Genomic DNA, 20,453 nt, shown 5'->3' with positions numbered 1-20,453 from the left:
TACTTTATCACAGCAACCAAAATGGAACCAGGACCAAAGGTAGTACTAAGGAATTTGGGATCATTACTGTGAGAGAGTTGATGATGCAGATTTTATGTTTTGTTGAAGGAAGTGTAAGGAGCTGAGTTAGCTCAGGACACCACAAGACAAGGTTCTCAGCACAAAGGAGATTTACTTACCCCATTGGGACAAAGAACAGAGAATAAGAGACAAAGATAAGAGCTAGAGGGCCAAGGAGAAGGGCAAGAGAGCAAGGGAGAAGGGGAAGGAGTATTTGTCTTGGAGGGACAAAGGACTGCCTCTGAATAGAGAGAGGACAGATGTGGCCCATAGAAAAATGGTGGCTTATAAAATGGCAAGTTTATAAAGATAAAGGGAGAAATCCCCATGTTAGGGTGAGGTTTTTAGTTTTGATTGGCCATGTTAATTAGGTAAGCCAAAAGAGCTTTTAATTATTGGACATCAATACTGCAATAGCTGGACCTTGATAGCCAGCGTTAGGAGGAGGAAGTGACCTAATAAGGAAACAGACCTTGGGTGCTAACTTTAGGAATTTAATCTAATGGTTTTTAGCAAGGCAGAGAAATGAGGGAGAAGAGCAAGACCTGCCACAGCCATGTTTTCTATGCTCAGGACTGCTAGCATCACTTCAAGGGGAATGTCAAAATATTTGGCAAGTTGGGCTAGAAAAGCCATTGAACACTGGAAGGAGAGTTTGATGGACCATTTTAGTGAGAACTTGGAAGATATGAATGGGGAGAGAAACGTGTATACTTGTGGCCTAGCTTAAAGATTGTATCCAGAGCAAGAGTATGTAAAAAGATGATAATATTTTCTCTATTCCAGCTAGCTCCCCAATAAATGAGACAGAGACTATAAGATTTTTACAGGACAGTAACTGGGTAGTCATTGATCTATTCTAATCCTCTAAGATAATATGGCTACCTCCCAGCCAAAATCCCCATGATACTTGTATATTAGTACTAATTTGCCTCTCTCTACTTCTTTGTTTTTCCATGGTGTCTTTCGAGACCCCTTCTTCCTGGTGATGCCTCTCTTCTTTATGCTTTCTTTCTCCTCCCACTCTTGCTGGTGGAAGTCCAGCCTTATTCTCTCTTTTGCTCGGTTATTGTTTAGTCAGTTTTTATTGACAAATAAGAGAATAAATGGAGAGGAATGTTTACACAAACTTGAGACTGGAGATTTTAGAATAAGCATTACAATGCCATGTCCAGATTGCAAATATATTTGGGGGCAGAGAAACTCGCATTTGAAAATACAAGGATAATTTTTACAAAGTGCACAAAAAACATTATGCCTACAGGAGTAGGGGCTATTTGTGTGGTATTTTTGGATAAGAATCTGTATGTGCTGATCAGGCTGTGGCTGAAGAAGCAGATGTAATTGTCAAATTCTTCACTACCAAGATGAAACTTGCTGTGTTTCAGTAGAACAGAAAGAAGTATTTATTGGCAGCTCATAGAAACAGATACAGTTGTGGTCCGAAGGGGCCAGACTATGTCTGAAGCTGGCAGCAGAACTTGGCAATGTAAACATCGTTCTTTGATATGGATTTTGAAGTCATGAGAGTTACAATGCTCAAGGGGTCCTGGAGAGCAGCTGAGGCCTGGAACTGTACAGTAGGATTGGAGTCCCTATGGAGAGGCTCTGACATGGAACTATGAAAAGTAAAAACTTGGTTCTAACGGAGACTTGAGGATATTGGAGCTTTGGGTGTGAATGTTCCCTAAGCTGAGCTACCAGTGTTGAGTGAAGCCAGCTTAAGAGATCATGTACTACAGGGACAGGGCTGGAGATGGGTGACAGCCAAAGCCCTTTGGAGCCCACATCATGAGCCCAGATGCTGGGCATTGATATATAGTATTTTATGTTTGCTGTGTTAAACTTTTGTTTTATTTTCACTAGATTGTTCATTTTGATGCTGATTCTTCCCTCCTAAAAAAAAAAATTATACTACTCAATACCGTCAGAGTTGGAAGTATATAAGTTGTTTATGATTTTATAGGGATTCTGGACTGGTTGGTGCTCATCTCACTGATTTGTGCCCAGTTGGCTCAACAACTGCTGCACATTGAGACTCAGGTTTCAACAGATCTTTCCAAAATGATGTCTCAGCCGAAGCATACTATGGAAGCCATGATGCTTACATTTCTCAGATTTGGGGGTGTGGCAAAGACTTAATGAAGGAGAACCAGGAAGTACTCATAGAATGGGAATTCCCTGTTTATTTTGTTTGTTTGCTTTTGTTTTGTTTTGTTTTTGCTTTTTTAAATAAAAAAGATCCTCTCGCTGTGGATAAAATGATGAAGGACCTGGACCACTGCTGAGATGGCATAGTGGGCTTCTGGAGGGCTTTACTGCTAGTTACAGGATTCATTATTGTATGCAGGTAGAAGGGAATGGTGTAAGGCAAATCAAGTGCTGATGCTTCTACCCTGATGAGTGTTCTCCTACAGAATTACTTGAGGAAGCTGTCCCATGGCTTCTCACAAACAGATCAGGACCCTTAAAATGTGCAAATATCATCAAACCTCAAATTAACAAGCAGAGAAAGAAAAAAATTATTTGATGACAGAGATTTTTTTATTTTTATATTATTTGTACCCTCCTTCTTTCCATAAATTAAGTCTTGTTTTAGTTATAAAGAAATGTGTGGGTGTCTATTTTATATCCCCCCTAAAAAATAAGTAAATAAAGGGGCAAGTTGTATAAGTATAGTTTAAAAGTAATATATCTGTGTATAGAGTTATCAAAGGTTGGAATGCAACTGCAGATTCTTCAGAGAGGCATTTTTTTCAAGTTTCAAACAGTCTCAAAAACAATTTCTCAGCCTCTACTGATTGACCAGAGCATAGCAAAGGCTTTGCTGAAACATTTAACTCAAAGCCAGACACAAAAGCTTTTCTATACATTCCACTTAAAGACATACATAAAAGCTTTACTATACATATCACTATGTCTTCCCTCTTTTTGTTTTTAAGTGGATTTCTTAGGGATAACAATTATGTTGGAAATTATGGAGTTGTATAGTAAATATTGCCTTTTGTCTATCTAGTTGGCTCAGCTTTATGCAAATAAATCAGCATATATTTCAAAGCCAGGAAAACTATCAGCACAGTTAATCGTCAACAACCTCCAATCACCTCAGAGGAAAGAATCAGTAGGGAATTGTTCATAATGGATTTCGCTGTATGCAAGTCTGTGGGACTTGTCTTAAGTTAACTGATTTGGGAAGACTTAACGTATCACTGATGGTACAGTTCTCCAGGCCTGGCTCCCTGAACAGGGGAACTAGAACTGATCACAAGCAAACAAGTAAGAGAGCATGCATGCATGCATTGTTCTCTGCTCTTGACATGGATGTTTTGTGACTAGCCGTTTAAGTTCCTGCTGCTTTGACTTTCTTGCTGTGGTAGACTGTAACATGGAAGAGCTAAAATGATCCCTTCTCACATAAATTGTTGTGTATGTCAGTTTATTTCCTTCATAGCAACAGAAATGAAGTTAAGTAGGCTTTTGGTCTGCTGTACAGATTGTGGATTTTCCAGCCTTCAACATTACACTAGTCCATTCCTTCTGATTGATCTCTTTCTCTATTCCTTCTCTCTCCAGCATCTCTCCATGTGTATATAGATTCATGGATACATGCATACACGGCATAGCTTGTTTTAGTTTTTTGGACAATGCTGACCAATGTAGCATCTGAACATTAGGATGGTCTTTTATGTAGCAATAGATGAACCTGAGTCCACTGTAACAAATTCCCTTTGCCTTCTGACAAGTGCCTGTCCTTTGTTTTCCGCATCTGTTTTTTACTGTGTGTTTATATTCTTTTGTATTCTGTTGACATAGATTTCTGCCTAGGTTCCTACATGCCTTTCTCTAGTGGTACTTCCTAAATAAAATACTCTGTGAAGACACTAATGAGTCACCAGACGCCCAGCAGTTGCACAGGCACATAGAGAACCTATGCCTAAGGTTGGGGGCTTTAAATACTTAAATATCTTTTTGTACCACTCACCACAGTCGGCACCAATATTTCATAGTTACCGCTGGTGATCTAGGCATCTGGAGATCTCAGCTTGTATCTGGTTATGATGCAGAGACAGCTCATCCAGGATTCTTCCTGTCTTTAGACAGGAGTCTATTGTCTGTCATTCAGACTGGTTTACTTTGATACTCTCCCAGTCTGAAGTCTTTATGACATTGTGTGCTACTCACTATGATTGGCATCAATACCCCATAGCTACCACTCATGCTGGTGATCTAAGCATCTGGAGATCTTAAGTTTTATCTTGTGATGCAGAAACCAAGTTCTAGGCCAGCTTGCACTATGTTACAGCTCTGATGGGAACGGCTTCCCTATAGCTCTGCTCCAGTGGGGGAAGGCTTCCCCAAACTTACAGCTCTGAAGGGAAAGGTATTCTTGCGGTCTATCAAGTACACCTTTCTTCCTTTTAACCTGATTGACTGCTAGTACTTTGTCACGGAGACAGAAGGCTGAATAACACAAATGTATTCTTTTCAAACTCATGGCAACTTGGTCACGTTGCCTGTACTCATTTCATCAGTTCGGTTTATGAGAGATTACGTCACTGCTGGAAATAGCTGTATGATGTCATTGGAAGCGAGACTGACTCACACCCATTGCACATCACATTTATGTTGGAACCCAAATGTGCCAGGAAAACTTACTAAGTTTCCTTTTATTGTTCCCCAAAATGAATCTACTGAATATAGCCATAAACTCTTTCACAGAGGTGTCATGTTAGCTACTTCGAGAAATAGTTATGATACCTGAATTTCCTAAGACAATTCTACTTAATGGAAACAGGAGATTGCAGCAGTCATTCCTGTATCTTTTGCAGTAAAGGCACTCATATTTAATTTATCCATCTTTCATATCTAAGATGTGCTTGTTATATGCCTTAAAACTCACTGTATTTCTAAGAGACTCAATCGGGTGAAGGCGTATGGGGTATATGTATGATGGGAGGATGTCATACTTTTTACTGGCAACAGCTTTCCCATGGGGCTACAATGTAAACTAGGTAGAAACACCTTTTTCTGTTACTCCCTATAATAAAGTAATAATTACATAAGAAATGTTTTCAGATTAATTAATTATGACAGAAATACTTCCTGTTACTTGCTTAAAGGGAGCAGATAAACTAAATTATTTATTCGTGTTCCTGACATTTAAGGGAACTTCATGCTTAGCATTAGATATACCTGTTACTCTTGTGGTCTCCTTTAGGTTTCCACATTGCCAATTTTTATGGGTTCAGGCCACCACTGCCGGTGTGTATCAAGGAAAGCCTGTAAAGACACAGTACCTCATTGTGTGCCTCAGCTGCTAGTACCGCTCCTGCATTTGTCATGTCTTTGAAATGACATGATCAGAAACCATTAAGCACTACAACAACACAATAAAAGGAATTAATAAACTTTACTCAATAATAACAGACACAGACTAACTGGCTGTATTAAAAAAACAGAATCCATCTCTCAGCTGCATCCATGAAGCTTACCTCCTTCCTCGTTAAGGACAGACACCACCATGGGATAAAAGATTGGAAAAAAAGTATCCCAAGCAAATGGACTAAGCATGTGTGACTATTTTAAATCTGGCAAAAGAGACTTCAAACCAGAAACTATTAAAAACCTTTACTTTCACAAGAGAGAAAGTTTTGCTCCAGATTTCATGTGGGGTCTCTCTGCTACAGCCAGCAGCATTTCCTGAGCAGTGAGCCACAAGCAGTACTTTATGAGATCAGTTCCACTCATGTATGCATGGTAACCGCTTTGTATCTGTATCTGTTACACGACCCACACACATGACCTCTGTCTGGGATTAGACACTAACATACAAAAGAAGAAAATGAATAAAGAAAAACTATTATTTCTTAAATTATATTGTTTGGTGTTGGCTGTTTTGAAGTCATATGCTTAATATCACTTGGTTTCTTACATGGATCAATGCTGCTATATTATTTCTCAATAGAATGATTTGAAAAAAAATATGTTTAAAATGAAGTAGTCTTGACCAGAAGCATTCTCTTGCCTCTTAGAGACACATCTTCTGGTGCTCAAAGCAGCAAGTGCCTTGCTTTTGGGACTCTATATAGTGTCTACTATCTCTGATGCTCATATTCTCTCCCCCAGGCAGCTGTGCTCTGTGTGCCTCTGCTTTAAACTGACGTTGATGCTCTTCTTCCCTGCCTTCTTCCTTCTCTCCCCACTTGTCCCTGTTCAGTAATGTCTAAAAATGAACGCCAAGAAATTTAAAATACACCTAAAAGAATCACTTCCTATCCCCTCTAGCCCATAATGATGTCATTTCAAAGCTGCCCAAGGAAAATATGCCACTTATTCCTTCAACTTAACCTCCCATGGAATAATAGTAAGCCCAACTGAGTTGCCATTTTTCCTTATGTTGAGATACTGTGTTCAACAATTATACCAGCTCAGTGTGTGCACGTGTGTTAAAGTGTGCCAGTGTGTGTGTGTGTGTGTGTGTGTGTATGAAAAAATACTTTCTTTTCAGAGCACTGTCTCAGAATCAGTACTCACCAATGATCAGCAGAATATCTGTGAATCAGACATACAGGATCATTTCCAGTTCCTCGGAGTTTTGGATCACATGTTTTCAGAATGAAGAAAACAGAAAATAAATGTTTTTCATTCTTTGGAAGCTATTCCTGCCTTAGAAACACTTGTGTCCAAAGTTTCCTTGAAAACATTTCATTTGACCAATCATGTTGGAGCACTCTCAGATGGGAATGGAGCATTCTTGTGTAGTGACATCATGAACTCTGCTCTGCCTACTATGACATTTCTGGTTGAGTAGAATTCAGAAATGATGCTTCTACCATGAACTATGTTTTCTGCAGTATAGCAGCCTTGGACCGTTAAATACTGTGCACTTCAGTGTCATTGCTGGCAATGATAGCAGCTCTCCTAGGTAAAATCATCACTTGGTCATCAGGTCACTGTGAGAACTAAGCCTACTACACACAGTCTCACAGAAAGGGCAGGTGGGGAAACAACTCACAGAGAGAAGGAAGTGGGGGGAGAGAGAAACAAACACATAAAGACATACACAGAGACATACATGCAGAAAGATACTCAGATACACAAGGACACATTGACATGCATGTACACACACACACACACACACACACACACACACACACACACACACACACAAGTATCATTTTTAACCCAGCCTATAGGCTAACAAAAGGCAATGTCCTGTGTCACCTGCTATGGGAGCTTTGTCAAGATTTCATTTCAGAGTCAGTTCTATCACATAATAAATAAAACACCAAATGTGGAGCTCAGTGATTAAGAACATGTATACTTGTTGCTCTTGTAGAGGACCTGAGTTCAAGTCCCAGCACCTACATTCTGTCTTACAACCATCTGTGATTATAGTTCCAGGGAATCTTTAGCTTTCCTCTGTCCTCCACAGGTACCAGGCATGTATGTTGTATACATTCATAAGTGCAGACAAAACATTCACACACATATAATGAAATTTAAAGAATCGAACAAACACCACCAACAAAACCCTGCTCAGTATACATAATAACAACAAACTGATATTAAAAGTAGGAAGAGAGGATGACCAAGTTATATCTAAAGACAGGTACATCAGAAAAACACCTGACTTCTCAGTGAAGACTTAGAAAGCCAGAGGGTCTGGATTGATATTCTATTGGTTTTGAAAGAATAAAGGTAACAGGTAAACTGTTAGCCATAATTAAAAGATAAGAAACTTTACTATCAAAAAAATGGATTTAAGAAATTTATGTCTACTAATCCAGCTACACAAAGGTATTAGAAAGAATATTCATGTCTGAACAGTATTAAATACACTCAAAAGGACAAAAGAAAAAGTAAACAATTCCAGATCAGTTTATCAAAACAGGTGGGTCAATTCTACCAAAACAAAGTAGCAAGAATTAATAAGCATTGTTCAGCAATAACTCTCAATATTAATGGTCTCAATTCTTCAATAAAAAGAAACTAGCAAATTGAATTATTAAAAATGATCCTGGATTCTCCTTCTTGATGTCCCCAAGAAACACACTTCACCATTAAAAACAGAAATCACGTTAGGTAAAAATGATGTTCAAAATCTATTCTGATCAAATGGAATAAAGAAACAAGCATGTATGATCTAATATATGACAAGATAGATTTTTAACCCAAAACTCATCAGAAGAGGTAGGGGAAAATACTTAATGTTCAACAAAGGAAAAAATTCATTAAGAGGGTGTTACAGTTCTAAATATTTATTAACCTAAAACAGAGGCACATAATTTTCTAAATCTAAATCATTATTAGATCTAAAACAACTATTGAAATCAACACTGTGATAACATGACAATTAATGACTTCAAGACCCTACTCTCATCTGTTTTACTGAGTAGACTGGACCCCTAGACTTAGATAGATAGAAGATAGATAGATAGATAGATAGATAGATAGATAGATAGATAGATAGAAAAACCTTTTGAGCTAAATTTTATCACAACTTAAATGAATCTGACACACATTTATGTAACATTTTACAGAAACACTAAAAAATATGTACTTTCTTAGGAATTGATGGAATTTTCTCCAAAATCAACCATGTATTCAGGCATGAATCCAGTCTTAGTTTCAGAAAATTTAGAATAACATTCTACATTCTATCTGACCACAAAAGAATAAAAGCAGATACCAACAAAATAAATGGCATTAAATAAACACACTCATGGAAACTAAACAAGACACTGAATGAAAATTGTATCAGAAAGAAATTAAAATGAAGAATCTAAATTCTTAGAAGTGAATGAAATTAAAAATTCAGCACACTAAACTCAATGCAACACAATAAAGACCTCCCTAAGAGACCAGTTTAAAGAGCTGTGTGTCTGCCTGAAAAGAGAAGTTTGATCTTACATTATTAACTTTATGATGCACCTGAGCACTTTGGAAAAATAAGAACAAACAAACCCACAAAAGAATAGATGAGAGGAAATAAACAAAATCAGAGCTTAAATCAATGAAATAGAAATGAAAAAGAAAAAAATAACACAATCAATAAAGTGAAGAGTTGATTCTTTGGAAACACTAACAAGACTGACAAATATTTAGACCTCAAAAAGAGAAGACCCAAATTAATACCAGAGATCAAAGTGGAAGCTTTATAACATACTGAGGAAATTTAGAAGTTCACAAGAATATATTAACAATCTCTATTCTAGGAAAATAAATGGTAGATTTTCTAGTTATATATGACCTACCAATATAAAATCAAGATGGGTAAATAATTTAAATAGACTCACAACATCCAGTGAGATAGAAAGAATAATTAAAACCCCCCAATTACAAAAGGCAGAATGCCAATTCTCTTCAAATTTTTCTGTAAAAGAGAAAATAAGGACTGCTTTAGGATATTTTGTGATGTCTGTATTACCCCACTATCAAAACCAGACAGATTCAACAACAACAAAATAATAAGTCAATCTCTGATGAACATAGATGTTCAATACACACACACACACACACACACACACACACACACACACGTCATCACTTAAAATACTGTAGGTATTGCATCTAGCCATGAGGAAAACTCCAATCTAAAAATCCAACATAAAATATCAGCTTTATTTTTTCCTGTTATAATAAAATGTACAAGGCTAGGTGATTTATCAAGAGATTTATTTTGATGATAGTTGTGAGAATGAAAGCCCAAGATTATGTGAACTTGCAGCCTCTTGTGAAGCCTCTTGGTTGTGTCACAACTCTCGGCACATGATGGGTGTGTACACAGAGTGCTTTTAGCATGCAGGAGCGAGAGTCAGGATCAAGGTTTTCTTTGCCCCTTCTCTGAAATGTGTGCTAGTTTTTTCCTTCTAATTTTTTCTTAATGAATTCATTTTATAGAAGGATTTCTCCATTGTTTACTTCAGCATCAATTAGTTGAATCCACTACTCGTTGGTGACACAGGAAAGATTCCAGACGTGCATTCCAGATACAAAGAGTTTCCTCACATTGTCATAGTAGAGCAAGCCTTCAGCTTTTATCCTACTGGATGCAGCAGTGCACGGTGGAATCCCTGAAGCGTGACCGTGACCGGGCCCGCATCTTGGGCCGATAGTGCTCCAAAAACAGCAGCTGTTTGGTGTTGAAAGCGCCCCGTCGTTTCTGCCGGATAAAGTGAACTGCGTCTTCATTCTTCATTCCGCATTCGATCAAAGCAAGTGCCACCAGCACAGGTGCCCTTCCTAGGCCAGCCACACAGTGCACTGCCACACAGGAACCAGGCTCCTCACGGAATTTGTTTTTTAGCAGGTCTAGCCAATTATCCACTATCTCATCAGGAGGTGGGGCTCCATCATTGTACGGCAGGTCTAGAACGCGGATGCCACTTTTTTCAACTAGAGTTTTATCATATGTAGCATCACAAACTCTGACTAAGGTTGTAACTCCGTAGTTCTTAAGTTCCTCTGTGAACTTGTGCATTGTATCATTGGTGGGGTTGTGAGTTATCAGAAAACGCATATTGTCATAAGAGATCTCCACTGGGGCTACATGATTCATTATGGTAAATCAGAGTGTGCGTGTGTGCCTGCCTGCCTGAAGGAAAAATGAGAACATTAAGCTCAACAAAAGGTCTATTATTCTTTTTTATTTTCTTTATTCGGCTTGTTTACTCAGTATGAAGCTTCTCCAAGATAGGCAGAAAACTACTTAAAATTTGCTTGAATTCAGCCTGGACCTCCGTGTCCGCAGATGGATACCTTCAGATTTCAAAACCATTCAGCTACATACTGAATTTACCCACTGGGCCAACATTTAGAAGCAAGTGAGACAACAGTAGTAGCTGTCTTCTACCTTTGTTTACTTGATGCTTGATTTTACCAGAGTCATTAAAGGAAGTATACTTGCAGTTATTTTTGAGGATAGTCTCGTTGTCCGGAGTCTTCGAGGCACAGTTGAATACCTCACATAGAGCCCGCCCCCAAGGTCACTTGTCAGGGAAGTTGTGCTGAGCCTGGCAGAAATTGGTCTTCAAATTCGGAATCGCCATAAATCCGCAATGTGTTTTCCCTCAAAGTCGTGCAGTGACTGGAGAACTGCAAATTCCCTGCTAGCCTATGCCTTAGATACCCTGCCAGGCCTGCTGGCGGCAGTGCATGACCCCGAGACCATTCTGCCTCCCTGGCTGCCACCACGTTTCTGTCTCCACCACGCAGACACAGAGAGGGCCTCCCCTTGCTCTGAGCTGGACAAAGCCCCTACCCCATCGACTAGCCATGGACCCTGCACCCAGCCAATCGGGCCACCGCCACCCCCACTCATGTTTATTTATTATGGTTTACTTGCAAAACAATGAGTTTCATTATGACGTCTTCATACACATACCATGTATTTGCTCACAGCTGCTGTCCACTTTCTTTTGCTCCACACACCCTCTATCTCCCCCTTTCCTTTCTCTTAAATACCCCTGCTTCTGTTTTTTTTTCTGACAGTTGTGACCTGAAATACATATATTTAAATCTATATCTGACTTATTTTGCTCTAAAGTGATCCCTAGCTCCAACCACATTCCTGCAAGGATTACTTCTCATCTTTACAAACAAATCCTTCCTTTGGGTATACATACCGTGTTTCTTTATCCATCAACCTGGTGATAGACATTTAAACTGGTTCTATATGGTGGTTATTAGGAGTGAGGGCAGAAAACAGACCTGCAAGTATGTCAGAGGTGTGTGGACTTAGGTTAGCTGTTGTGAGCACCCAGGAGCTCTTCACTGTGGCTCTACCAGCAATAGATAAGGGCTCGTTTTTTTTTTTGTTTTTTTTTTTTTCTGACATTCTGACCAGAATGTTTTTTGCTTTCTTGCAGCTAGCCTTCTAACTGGGATATGTAACCAAAGAGTTTATTTGTACTGCCTATAAGAATAATGTCAAACTTTTTTATTTTCAAATACTTACTGGCCATTAGTATTTCTTCCTGGAAGAAGTCTCTTCAGCTCATTAGCTTATGAATGATATGGCAGTTTGGGAATTTAGTTTTCAGAGTTCTTTTTCTAGACATCAGTCCCTGTCAGCAAATGATTTTCCCCATTCCTCTATCTCCTTTGCTATGCATAATCTTTGAAATTTCATGTGATCTCATTTGTCAAAAATTCCCAATTATTTCCTGAGCTATTGAATTCCTTTTCTAAAATCTTCCATCTATGCTTCTAGCTTGGAAATATTTCATCTGGTTTTCTCTAGCAGCTTCTAAGTTTCAGGTCTTACATTAAAATCTTTGAAATATTCTTTTTTGTCCAGTGTGAGAAAGAAGAAAGCTCATTCTTCTTCATATGGATACCTGTTTCCCCAGAAGGATGTCTTGAAGAGGTAGTCATTTAAGGGGAATAGCTATGTGGTTTTATTTCTGTGTCCTCTATGCTGTTTTACAGGTCTGTGTGGGGATCATTACCTTGTCATTTTTTTACTATGGCACTGTTGCATAATTTGAGATGGCTTGTTATATTCATACACCATTGCTTGTTCAGCTAGTGGTTGAAGTATTCAAGTTCTTTTATATTTTTATATAAATTTTTCCATTTCTGTGAATAATAATTGGAATTTTGATGAAGACTACATTGAATCTGTACATTGCTTTCACTAATATGGGCATTTTCATATTTTTATTAATTTTGCCAATCCATGAACATGGGAGTCTTTCCACATTTGAGTATCTTATTCAATTTCTTTTTTTCAGTTTTTTGAGACCTTTCATTGAAGAATACTTTTGTCCCCTTTGGGAGATTTATTACTGTTTTTAAAAATTAATTAATTAATGAGTTAATTTACTTTCCAAATGTTGCCCCTATCCCCCTTGCAGACAGAGTTCTTACCCCTCCTCTGTCTCTTCTGCCTCTGGTAGGGTGACGCTCTGGCACCCCTGCGCCCTGGAGCATCGAGTCTCTACAGGATTAGGTGCATCCTCTACTAAGGCCAGACAAGGCAGTCCTCTGCTACATATGTGCCAGGGCCTCAGAACAGCTCATGTATGTATGCTCTTTGGTTGGTGGCTCTCAGGAGTCTACATGACACTGTTGGTCCCATGGGGTTGCCATCCCCTCAGTTCCTTCAATCCTTCCCCTAAGTCTTCTGTAGGGGTCCCTGATCTCTTTCCTATGCTTGGCTGTGAGTACTTGTATCTGTCTCAGTCAGCTGCTGGTAGAGCCTCTTTAGAAGACAGCCATACTAGGCTCCTAGTTACAAGCACAACATGGCATCAATTGCTGGTGTTTTTTAGAGTGATTCATGACTAGGTTTAGTTCACAATTGTAAGTGTACAAAAAATAAGAACTGATTTAGGATATTGATTTTTTGAGATCTCCTTTGTGTGTGTGTGTGTGTGTGTGTGTGTCAACGTCAGGTCTAAGAGTTTTTTGGTAGAATCTTTAGAGTCTTTTAAATATAAGATCATGCCAGAGGCAAATAGAAATAATTTGACTTCTTCCTTACTTATTTAAAGAAAATTATCTTCATTATTGCTCTAGCTAAGACTTCAAGCACTATATTAATACAAGAAGAAATACTAAACACCTTTGTCTCATTGTCATTTTAAAGAACATGTTCTCTTCCAATTATTTTGATTATAAGTTTGTAACATCTAGCCATCAATTAAGGTGTAGTATGCTCCTTTTAGCCCAAATACCTTCAGGATTTTTTATCAAGAAAGGTTATTAAATTATATCAGAGGCTTTATTTATATCCATTGAGATGATTATGTGACTTTAACAAGTCTATTTATAGCCTGTAACATGCCTGCTGGTTTGCATCCGTTTAACTTTATGTTTGCACTGCAAGAATCAAAATAGTTTTAAATACATTTTTAAAATTCACACATGCATGCTATGTATTTTGATTTTATTGAACCCCTGACTCCCTAACTCCCAAGAAGCATGATCTACTTACTGCGGGCCATGTCCTTAAAGAAAAGAGAGTCTCTTTTCCTCAGAACCCATCACCTGTAAATAGCTCCTGTGTTAGGGGTTGAAACTCCCAAGTCCCTCTGCACTCCACGTGGGAATGTTCATTAGCTTGATCTGTACAGACAGCCACAGCTGCTGTGAGTTCATGCGTGCACTTGTCCAGCTTTGTCCAGAAGACAACATTTTGCTTCAGTCCTTCCTGATTCTCTTCCAGGATACTTGAGTCTTTGAGGGAAGGAGTGATTTGGGTGTTCTAGTTTTGGCTGGGAGCGTCACAGATTCTTATTTTCTGCAAGTTGGCTAGTTGTGAATTTCTGAGTTAACCTTGTCTTCTGAACAAAGAAACATGTCTGATAAGGTCTCTTGAGTTCTGTTTATTTTTCTCTTCACACTGAAGTAATCCTTTTAGTATCCTTTGAAGGGATGGCCTAGGACTCATGATTTCTTTTTAGCCTGCTTTTTATGGGAAGTTTTTCTTTCACTGTAAATTACGACTGAGAGTTTTACAGAATATATTAGACTGAACTGGGAGTTGTGATCTTTTCAGAATGTGAACTATTCAAGCCCAAGCTCTTCTTGCTCCCATAATTTGAAAAGTTAGCAGTTATTCTGATGCCTTTGTGTGTGAGTAGGTCCCTTGATATTACAGCTTGTAAATATACTGTCTTTGTTTTATACATGTTTGTTTTGTTTATTATATCAAAAGGGACTTCTTTCCTGGTCCTGTCTGGTGTTTTGTGTGCTTCTGGCACCTGTATAGGTTTCTCTTTCCCTAAATTTGTGAATTTTTTTTTTTAAGCTAGCAAGTTAATTTTTATGTATGAGGTAAGATAAGGTATAATATGACCAATTTGTACATGGTTTTCAGCTTTTAAAAAAATAGATGATGCTCCCTCCTTTCCCCCAACCCCACATCCTTCATGCCTGTGTCAAAACTTTTTTTTTTTGAACATGAAATGCTTTTTTTTATAGCATGTTTTACAAGGGGAGGGGGTAAGAGGGTCCAGGTGGTGGAAAAGTACAAAATCTTCTTGGCCTGTGCCTTGAAACATGTCATGGTCTATATGGTACACTGCCTTGAATTATGATCTACCTGCAGTTCTTCAGAAGATATGGTACACTGCTTGAGTTATGGTCTCCCTGCTATTCTTAAGAAGACATGGTACTCTGCTTTGAGTCTATCTGCAGTTGCTAAGCAGGATCTTGCAGTTGCCAAGCTTCAGAGGACATTGTGCAGGTGGGGAAAGGTAGGGGGTAAGGGTAAGGGCGAGGGTCCTGGCTTCTGGCATCTCCCCCTTCTCTGTTTAGTTAGAGAAGGCGTCTTATGTTCAATCCCAACTATGTGAGTTTTGAATTTGGATGTCTAATTATGGGGGGTCTTAGACAAGTTCACAACCCCAAAACACTGATGTGAGACGAGTCACATCGATGGTCGAAGGCTTTAGGCTGTTGACGATGGGCAATGTCAAGGGACTCTGATGTGGGTGAAAGGAGGGTGAGAGCCCTGTCTTAGGCCATGTAGGCTGCACCCACTCCCAGCACCACGCACTCCTTTTCGGCTGCATTGGGTGGGCCCCTGGGAAGTGGACCTACAATAATCCCGTCATTGGACTAACTCACAGCCATCCTAGTCTCTTGTAAATGTTCAAGTTACCAACCATTTGTCAGTTTGGGGTGTAATATTGTCTTGTGAAATTTTCTATGATTTCATTTAAATATTTTTATGTATTTTGCGTGAAATTATTTTTCCTAAATGCATATAGTACTTTGCCAGTTGTTTAGTTCTTCTAACCTGACATATTTATGTATATACAGTCACATTTTCACCAAAGTTTCACTGACATAAGATCCCTCAACAACACCTTACATCTTATTTTGAAGGATCTATTAAAAAAGATTAGAAAATTAAATCTACTTTAATTTTCCTGATGAATGTTGGAGGAGAGTGCCTCTATAATATTTTAGTTCAATTCTAATTGTGACGCGGCGCCTCACCGATAAGGAGAACGCCACACTCAGGATTCTTCTGACAGCAGTTTACTTGTTACAGCTCTCTTAGATGGTAGTGTTACAGCTCTCTTAGATGGTAGTGGCGAAGGACCTCCAGCCCCAGAACCCACGGCTTATATAGAGCCCTGGGAGAACGTGCTGCATGCTCATTGGCTCTTTAAGTGTCGCCTAATTAGCATATTAATTTTCACGCCTTGCGCATGCACACACTCGGCTTGGCTCTGACTAAAACCGGGGAGCAGGAAGCCTGCGCGCCCTGCACAGGCACACATTCAATCACGGCTCTGTCAAAGAGCCGAGAAGCGAGGAGCCGGCACACATTCAATCCCGGCTCCCTCACGGAGCCGGCGCCATTTCACAATGGCGAATGCGGCTCCCAACATCTAATAGTATTTAACATAGAATATTAAATGGTGTTAACCACAATTACTTATGAAGAAGAAACTCACAAAAGGCAATTCCTTACCAAACTGTCAAATGGGCATGTAGCAAAATATGAACACCAAGGTAGAATAAAAGAAATTGTCTGCTTTCCCTTATATAAAGAAGAATTCAATCACATACACCATCCATCTTTATTACTAAAGATAGGTTCTAATTATTTCTGATAATACATATAATTGGTAGCATCAACAAGTACAACAAAATATTACCAATGTTTTACAACTAGCTTAAGAATTAGTATTATCAGGTTCAAAGAAAACTCCAGTTACCCAAACTCTCAAAGATAGTACAAATTTCTAGAAATGGGCTAACTTAAACTACAAGAGAATTTCTAGTCATTGGCTAAAAACCATCATTCCTAGTTCTCTTGTAACAAAGGAAGCATTATCCTTACCTCTGATAGAGGAATACCAGGTTACCTGTGGTGCCTACTAACACATCAAAGCTCATGCTGGTCTCTGATCTCCATAGTATCACAAGCTCACATTTAAAAGTCCATCCTAGCCCCTTTTCCTCCTCTACCCTAAACTCCGTCCAGCTCATAGGCTTCCTCTTCCCAGCTACTCATTTTCTTTATAACCCTGCTTTTCTGAATGTATTTTCTCTCTTTGTCTGTCTTTATCTGTCTCTTTCTCTGTGTTTGTCTGTCTTTGTCTCTCTGCTCCTGCTTCTCTCACTATATTTTCTCTATTCTCTATTTCTTACTATTCTTTCTTTCTCTTTCACACACACACACACACACAGAGAGAGAGAGAGAGAGAGAGAGAGACAGAGAGAGACAGAGAGAGACAGAGAGAGACAGAGAGAGAGAGAGGAGAACACTATACATGTCTATTCTGTTGGCCAGGTTCAGTTTGCTTCTTTTTCTGCTCTGGGCTTTTCCAGATGCCTTTGGCTATGCTCTGTCTCACATCTTCAATAAAGACTTTTCCCTTAACCATACCATAGAGAACTCATGTTGTCAGTTCATATAAGTATAACAATATAATTATTGATCTATTTCCAAAAATCAGTGTTGTATTTCCAGAAATTTATTTCTAGTAGTAAGTTTGTAGCAAAGGGATATGAGGCATTATAACCAAGAAATATAATCATTGAATCATATCAATGCCATCAATTCTGTAGGCAATTTTACATCAATTTGCGGGCATTTTGTCATATCTCTAAGCATTCCTGTTTATATCTGATAAATATGTGCAAAAGGAAAGTGGAGATATGAAATTGACAACAGAGCAACAGTGAAAAGAGGGACTTTCCAGGCAGAGGAGACAGTCCCAGTGAGTTCTTGCTGAAAAGAAAGATTTAAGTAGATGATTCATCTGACCTTAAGTTTTTCACTGTCATTGTCCCCTCACTCCACTACAAGTGCTTTAAAAATTACATGTTGCTAGATCTGATGATGACTCTTGATTATCGTATTTGATTTTTCAACATCATATCAGAGTACAATATTCACTTTTACTTGAAGTCATCTACCTGATCCCAGGAGCATCATATTCTATTGGTATCCATTCTGCCTACCCACCTAACTATTTCCTGTTCCCCTAACATCTGGATTTTTGTTAATATAAATTATCAATAAAAAGTCATCATACATAGAATTAGAAGTTAAACACTTAAAAGAATTCACTGAAATATGTGTCCAGGCCTACAAGGAATGGGAAATCCCCATCCCGAAGCTACTAAGGACAGGAATTTCTAGTCATCTTCAGCCTGATAGGGAAAGAGAAGGGCAGTTAACAGAATTTACCAAGAGCTATAATTGTAAGATAAGGGGTTGACCAGCGCTTTGGAGTTCAGCACAGGAATTTCAATAAGGCCCTACAAGGGCACAGCCTTGAGCACAGGCTTAACCTTTGTGTCCTCTGCCCCCTGTGCTGTATTGTGCCTCTCAAGATCTGAATGTGATGGAGAAAGAGAAGGGAAGAGAAAATGCAGAGGAAGGTAGCTTTTTAGGTTTCCACAGAGAGTAAAGAAAGCTGAGCAGGCCTAAAGTAGAAGAGAATTTGGTGTTGAAAATTCCAGTATGGCTTGACCTTATCTCCCTCTCCTCTCTTCTCACTCCCTCGGTCTCAGGGTGCCAACTTCCATCTGTTCTCTGATGTTCCCATACTTCTGTCTCTAACTCCCACATTTTCTCATAACAATTTTTCTACATCCAATACTCTACAGTAAATCTCTACAATGTCATATATATTCTTTCGTTTATATTCAAGAACATAACTTAATAATCATGGATAACATTAAGTCTCTTATTAAGTCTTCAGAATGTTTAACATGAAGCCCTTGAACTCATCCTTGGTAAAAGAATGACCAAGTACCAGACTTGTCTCTTACAAACTGTATGACTTCCTATAAAATCTTGTCAAACTCAAATCACATATTACTGTCAGATCCTAATCCTGAATCCCTTCTACCAAAACTTTGTTGTACTCATTAGGAAAACTACTGAGATTATTCCAGGATAAAGAGGTATGTCAATCTATAACACACTGTTTTTCTACTAGCTTTCAAAATCAAGTCCAATACCTATCCACCCATCACCCCCACCAAGGACTTCTTGACATCCAAGTAAAGTTGGAATCTCCAACCTTCTACAATATGCATACTCTTTCCTCTCCAAAATTCAGTATGAACCTTTTATGTGTATGGTTTTACAACCAGATGCCAGATCAGGAATACCAAGCAGCCCCTCCCACTACATATCAATGCCTAGTCTCTTGTTTGAAAGCAGAAGAAAAAATGTTTTCATACCCTGTCAATGATTTGACATTACTTATCTGTCAGAGGATAAATGTACAGACAAAAAGAAAATGCAAGATTAAATACCTCCTACCCTTTAACAATCAAATTCTGAGTGCTTGGAGCCAGCCTGCTCAGTGACCTGACATCTAATCCTAATAACTCATGACTCCTCACCCAAAATGCACAGTCTTAACAAAGATAAAGGGACAAACTATAAAACTTGCTACTTGAAAAGATAGTGAGATGTTCACTTCTTACCTACTCAAATATGACCTCTTGCAAATGTCACACATGATAAGACTAAGTAACTTCTCTTACCTGTTATAAAAAGACCCCACTCCTTTTTAGGATTGTGATGTTCTCCTTGAGCATTCACTCTCTATCTTTCTTGTAACATATATATATATATATATTTTCTTCATTAAAACTTTCATCTTTTATTCTTGCCCTGGTAAATACTTTATCCACCTGCTTGTCATTACTGTTGTGGCAGTAAGGTCATAAGGGTTCTGACATAGTGAATGGGTTACTCCTTTGATGGACTCATAATATGATCTCACTAGGGGACCTCACAGGGTGTGTCTTGGGTAGCTTCATCCTGCTATGACCTCTTCCCGATTTCTGTCTCCTTCTTGCCTGCTATGTAAGGAACATCTTTCTTGACTTGTTCCACAACACTCTGTCTTCACACAGTTCCAGTTAATAATGATAAAGAGGGTGGGTTGAAATCTTTCCATCTAGGAGCCCTTAGATTTTGTCTGTCAGACATTTTGATAACAGCAATGAGGACTCTCAATAACACACAGGCAGAGAAGGCACATTCTGTGTCATTTCTGTAAATCAGATGTGCACTTCACCATAAACCCATCTACCCTTTTACTGCCGTGTATTATAGAGAAGAAATATACCTTTTGATTTAGAAGTAAAGTACTTTTCCTTTTCAATATTATAAACTTTTATATGACATAAATCCTTTTCAGTTTTTCCTTCATCCTCAAATTATTTGATTTACTTCTAGGCACTTAGACAATAACATTGCAGTTGAACTAAGTAATTGCCTAAGATAATTGCACTTACATAGTAATTAACTATCCTGGTTGACATGATTGTAAACAACTGTTAAAATTATTAACTGATCACAGGGTTGCTGCGGCTTTCCTCCCCACAGGAGGCAACAAAGATTACATGGTGATAAGATAGCACAGAGGCAAGGGAAGTTTTGAGAGCGAACAATG

General features: G+C 38.6%; 1 protein-coding gene across 3 annotated transcripts; it reads right to left on the bottom strand.

Annotated features, from left to right (window-relative positions):
• Positions 1-9,678: 9,678 nt before the first annotated feature.
• Positions 9,679-11,354, bottom strand: LOC114623803 (protein tyrosine phosphatase type IVA 2-like). Of its 3 annotated transcripts, none has more exons than XM_028770523.1 (2): positions 10,301-10,621; positions 10,106-10,225 (listed from the first exon to the last, which is right to left on the bottom strand). In XM_028770523.1, the coding sequence occupies exons 1-2, from the start codon at positions 10,619-10,621 to the stop codon at positions 10,106-10,108; spliced, it is 441 nt and encodes a 146-aa protein (XP_028626356.1). The 3 variants fall into 3 exon arrangements, with proteins under 3 accessions (XP_028626347.1, XP_028626356.1, XP_028626363.1); XM_028770530.1 differs by having other exon boundaries at positions 10,106-10,433; positions 10,527-10,621; XM_028770514.1 differs by having other exon boundaries at positions 9,679-11,354.
• Positions 11,355-20,453: the final 9,099 nt, after the last annotated feature.

The sequence above is a fragment of the Grammomys surdaster genome, unplaced genomic scaffold, assembly GCF_004785775.1.
Source record: "Grammomys surdaster isolate TR1022 unplaced genomic scaffold, NIH_TR_1.0 64, whole genome shotgun sequence".
Taxonomy (NCBI): domain Eukaryota; kingdom Metazoa; phylum Chordata; class Mammalia; order Rodentia; family Muridae; genus Grammomys; species Grammomys surdaster.
The sequence above is the reverse complement of the archived record's forward strand: the minus strand, read 5'-3'. Positions and strand labels throughout refer to the sequence as shown.